The following is a 15,928-nucleotide window of genomic DNA, read 5'->3' as shown; positions in this document are numbered from 1 at the left end:
GAAATGCTTTCCAGGGAGAAGACTTGTCAATGATTTCCAACTCCCTTCTTCAACAGATGAAGAAAATGTGCAGAAAAACCAACAGCTAATAAGCAGGAGAGCCAGAAGTAGGGAAGGAGACTGGATGCGACAGTGCTCACACTATACATGACCTTTTGTTTACATTTGTTATGATATTTAGTCTTCATTAAAACATATCACAATGCTAAGTGAGGTAGTGCACACCTGAAATTCCATCTACTCAGCAGGCTGAGGCAGAAAGACTGCAAGTTTGACATCAGCCTCAGACACTCAATGATACCCTATTGCAAAAAAACATGTACTCTGTTTGTTTGTTTGTTTGTTTTTTCAGTGCAGGGCTCCCCAAAAAACAATACATCACACCTGCCAGTGTGTGAACTCAAGCAGGTTACTTAATGTCAACAGGCCTCAGTTTCTCTGTTTATAAAATGAGGAACATATTATTGTCTACCTGAGAAGTTGTTGTTAGATTAAAAGTAAGTTACTACATGAAAAACATTTAGAACATGAGTCCTAGTAAGTAGTAGTTAAATGGGTTAGACAAATTATAATTGTTCTCCATTCCCACTGCACAGATGACTAGAAAGGTTCACTAGACTTATCCTAGGTTTTACAGGGTAATTTGCTTTAACCCAGGCATATGTGTCTAATGCCAATGTTAAGACTTGCTGCAAGCCCTGTGCTACACCAGGATACTCACTCTCAACTCAGTGTTCTTCCACTGGGTATGACTGCAAAGTGGGATCCATACTTACCGGAGTGCTGCGATCCTTCCCTGCTGCCAAGGCCCAGGTCTGTGGGTTTTGACCCTTCTCATCATGGAGCCGCAGGTCACCTCCTGCATCCAGCAGTTTGCTAAGGATCCACTGATTTCCTGAAAATGCTGCTGCATGAACAGGTGTGCTCCCATCAAAGCAGCGGCTGGGAGTAGGAAGGGAGGAATTGTACAGTGAGTGTCCATGACAAAACTCCTTCCTTCCAGGATGGAGGATTCAATACATAACACAGGGCTCCCAGTTTACACTGGCAACCTTCAGTGATTATTCACGATGCCCTGATCTGTGCCAACAGGAGCTTAACACTCATCTTTTTTCCATCATTAACTTTACCCTCCAAGATATTATCTTTCCCATTTCCATTAAATAAGGAAACAAAAGGGCAAGGCTGAGGTTCATACATAAATATGTGTCCGACTACAAACCATAGTGTTCTTGCCCTAGCACCCCCTGATATTGACTGCCCTTTTTTGTCTACAGTACCCTAGGGTCAGGCTGGTCAAGCACAGTAACCGGAAACCATCTCTCGTGTGACAATTGTTCTGAGACAAGCATCGTGGCGCACAACTATAATCCTAGGGACTAAGGCAGGAGAATGGCAAGTTCAAGGTCAATCTGGGTAACTTAGCAAGACCCTGTCTCAAAATAAAAACCAAAAAGGGCTTACTTAGGATGTAGTTAGGTGGTAGGAAGCCTGGAAGAGCACCCCTCAATTCGGTTGTACCATCAAAAAAGAGACAACTGTTTTAGGCGCCACCCCTCCTTAAACCTTGCAGTTGAGACCCATAACACATTGGCATAACCAATTCAGATAAGGATCTACACCACACAAAAAAATATCATCAATGCCATTAAACTATGTGAGACAAGGTATGGCTTTTATTGTGACTAGGGTATGGTGACGGTGTGATGTATAGTTAGTTTCTTAACCTGGTTGCACATCAGAACCACATGGGAAGTTTTGCCCTTTAGTTGAAAAACAAACACAATTGAGATAAGGAGGACGGAAGGGGAAAGGAAAGGAAAAGAAGTTAACAAAGGAACAAAGAAAAAAAATTTTAAAACCTTGCAACTCTTGGCTGGAAGCAGTGGTGCACACCTGTAATCCCAGTGGCTTGGGAGGCTGAGGCAAAAGCAAGGTGCTAAGTAACTTAAATAGAGACCCTGTCTCTAAATAAAATACAAAATAGGGCTGGGGATGTGGCTCAAAGGTCAAGTGCCCCTGAGTTCAATCCCTGGCACCCCGCCAACACACACCAAAACAACAACAACAAAAAAACCTTTGCAACTCAAGATACACAGTTTTCTTGTCCAAAGGCAGCTACTATTACAAGTTTTTCTATCATTTCAGGATTTTCTATGTATATACAAAAGCATGAATATGAATATATTGTATAATCTGTTTCCCACCTAAATTTTTTCATTTAACACCTTGCAAGGGAATACAGGTCCAAGTGGAATCAAAATACATAGTTTTGGGTCGCAAGTTCAAAGCCAACCTGAGTGACTTAGCAATATCCTAGGTAATTCATAAGTGTCACAGTAGAATGGGTAGAGAATAGTGATGGGAGGGGAGGGGAGGGGAGGGGGGGATAGGGAAGGCAGCAGAATACAACTGACACTAGGATTGCTGTATGTATACACATGGATGTATAACCAATGTGATCCTGCAATCTGTACATGTGGAAAAATGAGAATTCATACCCTATTTGAATCAAATATATGATATGTCAAGATCATTGTATTGTCTTGAGCAACTAATAAAAAAACATAATTCATAGAGACCCTTTCTCTAAATAAAAAATAAAAAGGGCTGGCGATGTGGCTTAGTGGTAAAGCACCCCCTAGATTCAACCCCTGGTACTTAAACAAATAGGATTAGGGATATAGCTAAGTGGTAGAGCATCCCTGGGTTCTATCTTCAGTATGAATGTTGAGGGGACTACCCTTGAGAACACTTATTTTCTAGCTACTGATGTTATTGTACTTACTGATTTGGGTCTGATCCATAATCCACCAGAACATCAACTACCTTTGTAAGGCCCAATAATGCTGCAACAAAAAGTGCTGTTTGGCCCAAAGAGTTAACTGCATCAACATAAATTCCTACAAAAGCAAATACAGAATTAATGCAAACATCAGAAATCTTCCTAAAATGAAACTAGAAAATTTCAATATAAAATTACATTATATTTCTTGAATTACTGCTGTGAACTTTTAAAAAAAGGGTAGATGGATCCATTTTAACACACACAGAGGGGCACAAATAAATTAGAAGGCAAACCTAGTGTTTTATTTATCAAATATGTTTCAAAAACTGCGCTGAAATAATACACTCTGGTATTATTTTCTAAAAAAGAAAGAATGAAAGAAATTAAGGCTGGAGTGGTAGCACATGCCTTTAAACCCAGCGACTCAAGGAGGATGAAAAGCAGAATTCCAAATTTGATGTAAATCTCAGTTTACTGAGGGCCTAAACAATCTAGTTGAGCCACTGACTGAAAAAAATGAGTTAAAGATGTGCATCAGCGTTGTGTGTGCCTCTGGGTTCAAGTCCAATACCAAAAAGGACAACAAAGTATGGGGTTGGGGTTGTGGCTCAGTGTTAGAGCATTCACTCAGGGCTTGTGGGAGGCCCTGGATTCGATCTTCAGCACGGCATTAAATAAAAATAAATAAATAAATAAATAAATAAATAAATAAATAAATAAATAAATAGATGCATTGTATTATTGTATTGTTTCCATCCACATCTAAAAAATAAATATTAAAATAAAAAATAAATAAAGGTAATAAAAAAGGAAGTTAATTTTTTAAACACGTAGTAAAAAAAAAAAAAAAAAAGAAAAAAAGCCTTGCCTTCATCAGAAACCACTCTTCATCTATAAAAAAAAAAGATATTTCAAGAGTGGCCAGGATAGATGAATCAACCTGTAGACGGAACAACATACTGTACATTCAAAACCCAACTTAAGGGGCTGGGTATGTGGGTATGTGGCTCAAGCGGTAGCTCGCCTGGCATGCTCAGGCCATCCTCAGCACCACATACAAAGATGTTGTATCCCCGGATAACTAAAAAATATTAAAAATTCTCTCTTTAAAAAAAAAAAAAGTTAATCATTTTCTCTCCCACTTTCTGTAGATAGAATAACAATAAACTTAAAAGAAAAAAAAAACCCAACTTAAAAATAAGTCTTAAAAAGGAAACGCTATGTAACCTACCCATAAAAACCCCACGATGGCAGGCCAGGTAGCCCACGCCACTAATCCCAGAGAATTGGGAGATTAGGACAGGAAGATGACTATTTCAAAGCGAGCCTCAGCATAAAAGGATAAGCACTGCCAGCAGTTTTACCCCACAAAGATTCCCTACCCACGAGAACAGTTGCTTATAGTAAATGACCCTTGCCACCCAAGAAGACTAACAAACAGTAACACTAAAAATAAGCTTATTTAAAAAAATAATTAAACCTCACTACATCTACATTTTGTAACAGTAAATAAAAAAACGGAAACCACTCAGACTGCGTTCCCTCCCTCTAGCCCTCCTAAAAGGAGAGAAGAACGATCATCAATGGCAAGAGGCAGTTGCAATAAAGCAACACCAAATGCCTGCTTCACGCTCAGAAGGGAACGCTATAGCTCCTCCTCGTGGTTTTCGGTACTCTACACGATCAGAGAAACTTCTCTAGTAACGAACTATAGAAATGATCCCTGAAAGTATAGTCTTAACAGCCATTCACCTTCATTTCCCAAGTGCATGAAACACACACACATTTTGCTGATGGTGAATTGGTCTTCCAGCACCAGACTTCTAAAACGTATATTGGCAGATGTTTTCTAAATAAAATCTCTCTATTACAATAGTTATGTAAAGCGGTTTGAATACGCTTTTGAGTTTTCAAAGACATTACAAACTGGCACATTAATTAACATTCGGTTGTTAAAGAGCCAATCACACGCCAGTTATTTCCAGCCCCGCCCCAGTGCCGCTACGCAGCTTTTTTTACCCACTGACAAGTGCTGACGTCTACCAAGCGCGCCGGAGCCCCGGCAACCATCGCAATCATAACTCGTTTTGGACCCGTGGTCGAAGCTATGAGACTTCACCAGAAAAACGAAACAATTAAGAGTGAAAGCGATAATCCAAAGCCCTATTTTAAAATTTTTATCCTGTTATCAAAATACCAGGGAACCGGGCGTGGTGTTCGCCTGTATTAGCAGCCACTCAAAAGCAGAGGCAGGAGGATGGCAAGTTCAAGGCCAGGTTCAGAAATTTAGCGAGACTCTGTCTCGAAACGAAAAGTAAAAGGGCTGGGATGTAGTTCGGTGGTAGACCGCCCCTGTTTTCAATCCCCAGTACCAAAACATACAAAACAAAAAACAGGAATAAGCGTCTTGTGAGGCCCACGAGAAGCTCATGGATGTGCATAGTTTCCGAAGAGTTTACGGTGAGCACTGCCTTTCAACAAACCAAACTCCCAAAATTAGATTGACTCTGGTGTGTCTTGATGCTTTGCTATCCATAAAAATGATTTCTGAAGAAGCTTGATCTTTAATTTGGGTCTTTTTACTGGCAAAGGTAGGCTAACCAATAACTTTGGGTAGCACTGATCCAATGGCACCTCAGCCAGAGGTGTAGTCAAGTAGATGAATGAAATTTCTGTGCTATAGCCAAACCTTATAAAAATAGAACTGATAATCTGTGAACACTGCAAGATATGCCCTGATAGCAGCTAAAATTTGACTGTGATGGGTAACCTATCCCTTCCCTGCCTGAACTCCATTTTGTGGTGCACAGTCATCTTCACTACAGTGTTGACTCTGTTTTGTCAATTTCTGTTCATAAGTTTCTGGGGGGGGGGTAATCTTCTGTTTGTCTGAAGGAATAATGGTATTTTCACAAATATTTGAAATGAAAACCATGCCCACACAGAGATACCAAAGATGTATTATTTTTTTCCCCCCAAAGAATTTTCTACAAACAACATGGTTTCTGTTTAAATGAACAGGTCAATGTATTATTCCTCTGCTGTAAGCTTCTGTGGCTCCCCATCTTCTGGATTAAAACAAAACTTTTCTACAGCCTTAGAAGGCCTTGCATAAACTAATCCACACTCACCTCCTTAGTTTTCTTTATACCCACTTCTCTTACTCTATCCACAATGGCCATATAGTTCCTCATACTCATCATATTTTCTTCTGCCAGGAAGTCATTACAAACTGTTCTGACAGACATTTCCCTCCAACCTCCAAACCCCAACATCATTATTTAGACATCTAACCAAGTGCTATTGTCTCCAAATCTTTCCTCAACCTCCTTAGATCATTCTATATGTGATTATTTGATTGATGCCTATAACCTGCATGAGACTTTTAAGTTCCAGAAGGGCAGGGATTGTGCATGGTTTTACATTCACAATATCTCAAGCACCTAGTATTAAATGAATAAATCCAAGAGCATAGAATAGGGCTAGATAGGGCTGGTTAACATTATATTATTAGCCATTCTTAAACTGGGGAGGAGATGAGTCAACAAAGATACTACCCAATCTGTGAAGGGTTTAAGGTCAGTCCTGAGGTCTACTAACATCTTAAGAAAAGATTGAGGGTGGGGAAAGGGGGTACAAACAGAGATGGGAGGAAACACAGAAGGTGGGTTGTGGTGGCAAAAGAAGTAAGACTTCCAAAAAGGAGGATCAGTGTTGACACCAGAGACATCCAGTAAGAAGAAGCAGTGTTCATGGTGAGAGCAGTGCTTGCAGGGTTTATATTTCTTACTGCTCAGGGATTGCTATTACCAAGTATATGTGATATATTTGTATCCCCTATTAGAGTGTCTCCCCTACTCTAGAGGAACTGCCAAATGTATCTCCTTAATTTCAGTACCTGGTATCTGTCCAACACAAACAAGCCTAACAGTAGAGAACAGCAAAGAATAGTGAGGGAAGCCAGGTATTGTAATGCACACGTAGAATCCCAGAGAGTTACTAGGGATACCGAGGCAGGAAGATGACAAGTTTCAGGCCAGCCTAGCCAACTAGACAAGACCTGTCTCAAGATAAAATAAGGCAATATTAAAAAGTTCTCTCTCTAAAAAAAAAAAAAAAAAAAAGAAAGAAAGAAAAGAAAAGAAATTCCATCCAATGAAGGTGGAGGGGGGCAGCATTCCAAGGTCAGGGTCAGTGATTGGTCTCAGGGTCAATGGTCAGTCACACCCCCACACAGACAGGCTCTTGCACCTGGAGAGGGTGGGGATAGCTCCGACACAGTTTGGCCAGAACGCCTCACACCCAATCAGGGAAGTGCCCAATCACGTGCAAGAATGGCTTCCCACAAAGGAGGGCAAGGTGACACAAGCCTGTAATCCCAGTGGCCAGGGAGGCTGAGGCAGGAGGATCAGGAGTTCAAAGCCAGCCCCCACAAAAAGTGAGGCACTAAGCAACTCAATGAGAACCTGTCTTGAAATTAAATATAAAATAGGGCTGGGGATATGGCTCAGTGGTCAAGTGCCCCTGAGTTCAATCCCAAGTACCCCCCAAAATAAAATAAAATATTAAAAAGCATTGGATGTGGTTTGTGGTTTTAAGCACCCATGGGCTCAATCCCTGGTAGAAATAAATAAATAAATAAATAAATAAATAAATAAATAAATAAATAAAGCAAGCTGTAGGTGTAGCTCAGTGTTAAAGTGTCCCTGGGAAGACCTCTCCATGGATGTCTGATGTTTTGCTTATTGTGGGAACAAAGTACTAACTACACTTTGATCTTTTTGTAAACTTTGGAAGACATAGAATCCTCATTAGGGCAAAGTGAATACATGCTTACTGTCCAATAAAATAAAGATAATTTTCCCTTTGCAGGAAAGGGTATACTGTCTATTATAAAGGATCCATGTTCCCTAACCTCAAGGTTCCTTTACTGTAAAACAACCCATTACATATACAATATCATCTGGTTCTCTTTGCTTGGCTCTATAAGAACTGGGGTTAGAGGAACTAAACACAAAAATTATATTCTGGCTACTGTAACAAACTATCATTCATCTCTGACCCAGGCATCTCATCTTTTATACCAGCAACCATAAACCTATAGCAGGCTAACACGTAAACTATTCAGTTTGTGACAGAAAGGACCACAGATAAGGGAAACAGGTTTATTAATCCCTGGGACTGGTGAGGCAAATAAACCCAACCAAGATCTTGGGACTAGGAAGCATTTTTGGAGGCCCTGAGTAGATGGAATCCAGAGGCACTTTACCAGTGAGCTAAATCCACAGCCCCTTTTATTTCAGGTTTATTTTTATTTTACTACAGGGTTTCCCCTAAATTGCTAAGGCTGGCTCAAACTTGCAATCCTCCTGCCTCAGCCACCCCCATCTCTGAGTTGTGGGGTTAAAGGTGTGGCACTCCCCTGGCATTGAGTCACCATTCTTCAGGTGATACAGATGTCCTTCAGAGGGAAAAAAAATTTAAAAAGTTGAAAAATCTGGTGTGATGCTGCATTCCTCACGTAAAATCCCAGCTATTCAGCAGGATCACAAATCAGAGGGCAATCAGAGGAACCCTATTGGAAAAGGAAAAAAATCACTACGCTTACAACTAAATAAATCCTTATGAGACAGAGCTGTGATGTTACCAAGCCTGAAAGAAAGACTACTGCTGTCTTTAAGAAAAGAACTTTTTGCAACAGAAACCACTCAGACAGTGTTCTCTCCCTCTTAACCTCCAAAGAGAATTAAGAACGATCATCAATGGCAAAGGGCAGTTGCAAATATGCAACGCCCAGAGCCTGCTTCACGCTCAGGAGAGACCACTCAACTCCTCCTCGTGGTTTCCGGTACTCCACACAATCAGAGAAACTTCTCTAGTAACATACTATAGAAATGATCCCTGAAAGTATAGTCTTGACCCACTCCCACCGGGCCCTGCTTGGTCTACCATGATTATTCACTTTTAGATGAAGATGAGGTAGGTTTCCCCTCCTCCCCACCCCCATTTCTAATTCCACTATAAATCATAAAACACACTTTGCACTACAGTATTTTCAAACACTGTCATTCTACAACACAGCTTAACGTTCTAGATGAAAATATAAGTTTTTAAAAAGTTTTCAACACATCCAGCTGAATTAACATAATGACTAACGACAGCCAGTCACGACCTAGTTTTTAGAGCCAAGTAGGCGTTCTCTCCTTGGTTCTAAATGTGGCCCCGCCCCTTACAGCTAAAGGGAAGGGCGGGCGTGGCCTCTGAGACTCTGGTTGCTTCTGGTGATTGGTAAATCAGAGCAGTTGCTCAAAACAGCTGCCTAAGAATATAACTTTCAAGCACTAGTTAAGAGGCAGGTCACTGTGACCGTGGCAAGGAGGGAAATTGGGTGACTGAGACCCAACACTTGGAAAACAAAACCTTTTGTGTTTTGTGCCGTGTTTGCAATTACCGATCACTCTTTGAATATTAAAAATAAATCTAATTGTCTGGTAGGTTGGGCATTATTTCTTCCGTGAACAAATACGTGTGTCAACCATTAGGGTTGTATTAGGGATTTTGGGTTTTGTTTTGTTTTTGAGAATTCTATTATAAAATTGGTTTTTGCACACTCTATGCTGAGCTATATCACCAGCCCTTTTTATTTTGAACAGGATCTGGCTAAATTGATCAGGCTGGCCTCCAATTTATTATCCTCTTGTCCCAGCCTCCCCAGTCCCTGGGATTACATGAATCCACCGCCATGCACAGCACATTAGCTACCATTTACTGACAGTCTGTCACATATTCAATATATTTTGGGGGGGATTTTTAGTTGTAGATGGACACAATACCTTTATTTTACTTATTTACTTGTATGTGGTGCTGAGGATCAAATCCAGTGCCTCACATGTGCCAGACAAGCACTCTACCACTGAGCTACAAACTCAGCCCCTCAACAAAACTTTTTTTTTTTTTGCGGGCTTTTTTTTTGGCGGGGGGGGGGGGGGGGCCACTGGCATTAAACCCAGGGATGCTTTACCACTGAACTATACCCCTGACCCTTTTTATTTGGAGACAGGTCTCACTAAATTGCTGAGGCTGGCCTCAAATGTGTGATCCTACTGCCACAGCCTTCCAAGTTAATGTCACTACAAGTATGTTCAAGAGTGCTTTACATGTAAAATATTAATCATCTCAGCTATATAGCCAGAGAAACTCAGGCATGAAAAAACTAGGTGACTTGAATAAGGTCACAGCTGTTGATCAGAGCTGGTAGATCCCAAAAGAAAAGAATGATCATCAATGACAAACAACAGTTACAGCAAGGCAACATCAAGAGTTGGTTTCATGCTCGGGAGAAAGTTGCACCTCTTCCTTTGTCATTTTCTTATATGTTTTAGAGGAATTTCTCTAGACTCAACTATAAAAATAGCCCATGAAGGCGGGCATGGTGGTGCACGCTTATAATCCCAGGGATTTGGGAGTCTGAAGCAGGAGGATCACAAATTCAAGACCAACCTTAGCAACTTAGCGAGGCGAGAGGTGCTGGTGGCTGGGACTGTGGCTCAGTGGTAGAGTGCTGGCCTAGCATGTGTGAAGCACTGGGTTCAATCCTCACCAGGTAAAAATTAATAAATAAAATAAAGGTATTATGTTCATCTACAACTAAAAATATTATTTTTAAAAAAAGTGCTAGGGATGTGGTTCAGTGGTTGAATGTCCCTGGCTTCAATCCCTGATACCAAAAATAAGTAAACAAATTAGTAATAAATAAATAAATGGCCCATGAAAATAGCCTTGACCTTGAAAGCACGGTCTTTGCAGGGTCTATTACAGCTATATTGTTTTAATTGATGACAAGATTTTTCCACATACTGTCGAAGAAATACCATATAAATATATTTTGAGGGTGTTGTTTTATATGCAACTTTCAAAAAAATATTCTGAATACTTCTGAAAGGTTTTTTTTTTTGGGGGGGGGGGGTTCCGGGGATTGAACTCAGGGACATTCAACCACTGAGTCACATCTCCAGCTCTATTTTGTATTTTAGAGACAGGGTCTCATTGAGTTGCTCAGCATCTCCCATTGCTGAAGCTGGGGGTGGGGGTAGGGCGGATGGAATATTACAGGCGTGCGCACCACCACGCCAGGCCTGAAAATTTCTAAAACCACAATTTTTTTTTTCCTTTCTCTCTCTCTCTTTTTTCCGTAGTACTGGGGATTGAAGTCAGAGCCTCCCACCTACTAAGTATTCTACCACTGAAACACACTCCCAACCGTTTTAATCTCATTTTGAGTCAGGGACTTGATCTGCCTCAGTCTATGGTGTAGTGGGGATTACATCATCATGTATACCATCATGCCCAACAAGACTTGTTATTAATTAGCCTATTACAGACTGTCAGGTTTGTGTCGGTGACTTAGGAACAAAGCACCAAGCAGCCCCTGGGTGAATGAAGCATATCAGGCACCTAAGGAACTGCCTGTCAATCAGCAGGGTCTCCTGGCCAATCCTGGATCTCAGCCAGTTCCCCGGACCAACTCTAGTACGGCAAGGGACTCTAAAAATCCGTTTTCCTGTCCCAAGCCCTTCCTTTCCTCCTGTAAGCCCCATAAAATTCCAGTTCCATCCAGCCCCCATGAGGTTTCTCCTCAGGCCCTCTTCCTATCTGTTCTGCTCCCGCCCCTGGGAGTGACAACTCAATAAAGCCTCCTTTAACGGCCTTTTTAAATATGCCTCCTTTTGGCTGCTGCCATTGCCTGACCTTACACAGACAAAAGTCAATTAGAAGCTAGGGACTTCTGTCCCTAAAAACACTAAACACTTTCTGACCTGTTTAAAGATAAAGGGTTTGTTTTGCTGAGAAGAAGCTTTTTAGTTTGAAACCATCCCATTTATTGATTCTTGATTTGACTTCTTGCGTTTTAGGAGTCTTGTTGCTGATTATGAAGTAGATTGGGGTCTGCTTTTTTTCTATTAGGTACAGAGTCTCTGGCCTAACCCCTAGGTCCTTGATCCACTTTGAGTTGAGTTTTGTGCAAGGAAGAGACAAGAGGTTTAATTTCATTTTGCTGCATATGGATTTCCAGTTTTCCCAGCACCATTTGTTGAAGACGCTATCTTTTTTCCAATGTATGTTTTTGGCACCTTTGTCTGGTCTGAGATAACTGTATTTATTTGGGTTTGTCTCTGTGTCCTCTATTCAGTATCATTGGTCTACAAGTCTTTTTCAGTGTCAATACCGTGCTGTTTTTAAAGAAACAATTAATGAAGTGAAGAGAGAGCCTACAAAATGGGAGCAAATTTTTACCAAATGCACATCAGATAAAGCACTAATTTCCAGAATATATAAATAACTCAAAAAACTTAACAATAGGGCTGGGGATGTGGCTCAAGCAGTAGCGCACTCGCCTGGCATGCGTAGGGCACTGGGTTCGATCCTCAGCACCACATAAAAATAAAATAAAGATGTTGTATCCACTGAAAACTAAAAAATAAATATTAAAAAAAACTTAATAAAAAACAAATAACCCAATCAATAAATGGGCTAAGGAAATGAGCAAATACTTCATAGAAGAAGATATACAATCTATCAGCAAATTTATCAAAAATGTTCTACATCTCTAGTAATTAGAAAAATGCAAATCAAAACTACTCTAAGATTTCATCTCACTCCAGTCAGAATGGCAATTATCAAAAAATCAAGCAACAGTAAGTGCTGGTAAGGATGTGGGGGAAAAGGTACACTGATTCAGTGCTAGTGGGATTGAAAAATGGTACAACCACTCTGGAAAGCAGTATGGAGATACCTTAGAAAACCTGGAACAGAACCACCATTTGACTAGTTATCCCACTCTTCAGTCTATACCCAAAGGACTTAAAATCAGCACGCTATAGAGATGCAGCCACTTCAATGTTTATAGCAGCTCATTTCACAATAGCTAAACTGTGAAAACAGGCTAGATGCCCTTTAATAGATGAATGGATAAAGAAACCGGTATACACACACACACACACACACACACACACACACACAATACACAATGGAATACTACTCAGCCTTAAAGAAGAATGAAATTAATGCATTTATGGGTAAATGAACATAATTAGAGAATATCAAGCTAAGTGAAGTAAGCCAATCTGAAAAAAACTAAAGGCCAAAAGTTTTCTCTGATAAGTGGATACTGACTCATAATGGACAGGGGGTAAGGGAAGAAGGGATGAACTTTGGATTGAGCAGAGGGGAGGAAGAAGAGGAGAGAGGGAGTATGGGGGGAAAGATGGTAAATGATTTGGACATCATTACCCCTATGCACAAATGGTGTAACTCTACATCATACACAACCAGAGAAATGAAAAGTTGTATTCCATTTGTGTAAGAAGATAAAATAAAAATTGTTTTAAAAAAATAAAAGATAAAGGGTAAGGGCTGGGGATGTGATTCAGTGGTATACCACTTTCCTAGCATGCATGAGTTCCTGGGTTTGATCCCCAGCACCACAAAAGGAAAAAATTTTAAAAATATCCTAAATTTTGGAAGTTAATAGGTAGATTAAAGAATCCATGTGCTGGACATGTGAGTATGTGTGGGAGGCCAACCTTACCCGTGACTGAGTTACACTCCCTGGCTGGGTGCTGAGGCTCTTAGTCACAGAAATGTGGCACCCTTCTTGGGTGTGAGGGTCGGTGTCTCCTGCATTGGTGTGTCTTGCTACAGCCCCATGGGTGAAGCTACGCTCACCTGTTCCTTTGTAATATAACCCCTTGCCCTGTTTAGGATAGAATCTTCCATGGAAGTGCCTTGTGTGTGTCCCCTTCTCTTACTGTGCCCTTGGGTGTGGCCTATCCAGGTGTCAGTTAACCTGCTGACAGTGGACATCATGAAGATACTCAGTCCTCTGAAACCTGACCCCTTGCCTCATTTGAATAGCTTCTCTCAATAAAAGGCATCAGCGTGTGCTCTTGCTCTCTCTTTCTGCGGACCCTTAAGGTCAGAGGAGCCATCACAGCGACCCCAAAGAAAAAGGTATTTGTGTCTCTTGTGTGGTTATTTTGTGAAGCCCAGTTAGCCCAGTTTAACTAGAGTGACCCCTGAACCTTTTAGTCGCGAGATCAGAAACCCGGCAAGTATGGACAGAAGAGACACTCGCTGGGGCTCAACTGGAAAACTTTTGTTTCTTTTTGTGTACTAGGGATTCAGCCCAAGGGCAATTTATTGGTGAACCACATCCCCTAGTTCTGCCCTTTTTTGGGGGGTGCAGAGTGTACGACTGTAATCCCAGTGTCTCAGGAGGCTGAGGAAGGAGGATTGCAAGTTCAAAGCCATCCTCAGCAAATTAGTGAGGCCCTATGCAATTTAGTGAGACCCTGTCTCAAAAAAAGGGCTGGGGAGGTAGCTCAGTGGCAAAACACCCCTGGGTTCAATCCCCAACTTCATATATATCCAAATCCAGTCTAAATGTTACATTATTTTTAAAAAATTATAATAATGGGCTGGGGATGTGGCTCAAGCGGTAGAGCGCTTGCCTGGCATGCGTCCAGCCCGGGTTCGATCATCAGCACCACGTACAAACAAAGATGTTGTGTCCGCCGAAAAAAAACTAAAAAATAAATATTAAAATTCTCTCTCTCTCTTTAAAAAAACAAAACAAAAACAAAAAACCAAAAAAACTCAGCACCACATAAAAATAAACAAAAATAAAGATTTAAAGAAATAAATTCATGGGGCTGGGGATGTGGTTCAAGCGGTAGCGCGCTCGCCTGGCATGCGTGCGGCCCGGGTTCGATCTTCAGCACCACATACCAACAAAGATGTTGTGTCCGCCGAGAACTAAAAAATAAATATTAAAAACTCTCTCTCTCTCTCTCTCTCTCTCTCTCTCCCCCCCCCTCTCTCTTTCTCTCCTCTCTCACTCTCTCTTTAAAAAAAAAAAAAAAAGAAAGAAATTCACAATACATTTTTAAAAAATTATAATAATGGCCTGGTGTGGCTGCCAATGCCTATAATCCCAGGGGCTCTGGAGGATGAGGCAGGAGGATCTCAAGTTCAAAGCCAGCCTCAGCAATTTAGAGAGACCCTGTCACAAAATAAAAATAAAAACAGCTGGGGGATGCAACTCAGTAGTAAAGTGCCCCTGGGTTCAATCCCTAACAACAACAACAACAACAAAAATACACACAATAATAATAAATAAAATAATAATGTTTCTGGTGAGTCTGGAAGAGAACCCAGTCTCTCTCCATATCCCCACCCCCCGCCAAAAAAAAAAACCTGGTTTAAATGAGATTTCTTTTGTTCATTTAAACAATAACAAAAGCAGCAGCAGCAAACATTTCTCCTATATTTTAATGTTCCAAGGTCCCCTATGAACTCCTTTACATGGATTACCTCATTTAGTCTTAGAAATAAGCAGTTGAAGAATGGAAAATTTAGAAGTCTAAGTGGATTTCCCAATGCCAATCTCTGTCTTGTAGGTCCTTACCCTCAGTAAATGCTGTGTGTTTCAGTTAAGAGATAAGAAATTGTAGGGGGAAAATTAATTTTAAAAAGACTTGAGAGTTCGGGGTCGTGGCTCAGTGGTAGAGCGCTTGCCTAGCATGCATGAGGCACTGGGTTTGATTCTCAGCACCACATAAATGTAAAATAAAGATATTGTTCCACCTAAAACTAAAACATAAATATTAAAAAAAAAAAAGACTTGAGTGGGAGCTGTAGCTGTAGCCTATCATGCTTGAGGTCCTGGGTTTCAATACTCAGCACTGAAAAAAAAAATTCAGGTTTCCTAAGCTTCCATTTACTAATCTCCTCTCCTATCACACAAACCGTGGGTATACAGGCATCATGTGGCCCTCCTGGCATTACTCACTGGGAACTGGGGCTCAAATACAAAAATGACAATATTACTGTTGCTGGGACCAGTAAACTGTTTTTGTCTCTGACGTAGGAGTCCATTATCTTCTGCCAACATCCACAAAACTGATGGCTAAGTTGTCAGGAGAAAGGAGAAACACCTGGCAATGGCTTATGAAGCCCTGCATGTCCTGGCTTCCTCCCTGAGTCTCCACGACCCCGCCCCCGGCCCTCTTCTTTTCTGATGGAATCTGGGCCTCTAGCATGGTAAGCAAATCCACCACCACTGAGCTACATCCCAGCCCC

The 15,928-nt window shown here is 41.0% G+C and overlaps 1 protein-coding gene and 2 non-coding genes across 5 annotated transcripts in view; all 3 read right to left on the bottom strand.

The window, feature by feature from the left end:
- Positions 1 to 15,928, bottom strand: part of Tex14 (testis expressed 14, intercellular bridge forming factor) — a 76,603-nt gene that overhangs the window by 56,754 nt on the left and 3,921 nt on the right. For all 3 annotated transcript variants that reach the window (XM_077800869.1, XM_077800870.1, XM_077800871.1), the window contains exons 2-3: positions 2,789 to 2,903; positions 777 to 942 (exon numbers count right to left, since the gene is read on the bottom strand). In XM_077800869.1, coding sequence (XP_077656995.1) covers positions 777 to 942; positions 2,789 to 2,903 — 281 coding nt within the window. The remainder of the gene's footprint in view (positions 1 to 776; positions 943 to 2,788; positions 2,904 to 15,928) is intronic.
- On the bottom strand, positions 4,312 to 4,527 carry LOC113195735 (small nucleolar RNA U3). The gene has a single exon (XR_003302440.1). It is a non-coding gene; the product is annotated as a small nucleolar RNA U3 (small nucleolar RNA).
- LOC113195737 (small nucleolar RNA U3) lies at positions 8,492 to 8,705 on the bottom strand. The gene has a single exon (XR_003302442.2). It is a non-coding gene; the product is annotated as a small nucleolar RNA U3 (small nucleolar RNA).

The sequence above is a fragment of the Urocitellus parryii genome, chromosome 7 (genome assembly GCF_045843805.1).
Source record: "Urocitellus parryii isolate mUroPar1 chromosome 7, mUroPar1.hap1, whole genome shotgun sequence".
Taxonomy (NCBI): domain Eukaryota; kingdom Metazoa; phylum Chordata; class Mammalia; order Rodentia; family Sciuridae; genus Urocitellus; species Urocitellus parryii.
Note: the sequence above shows the minus strand (reverse complement) of the source record. Positions and strands in the feature narration are given on the sequence as shown.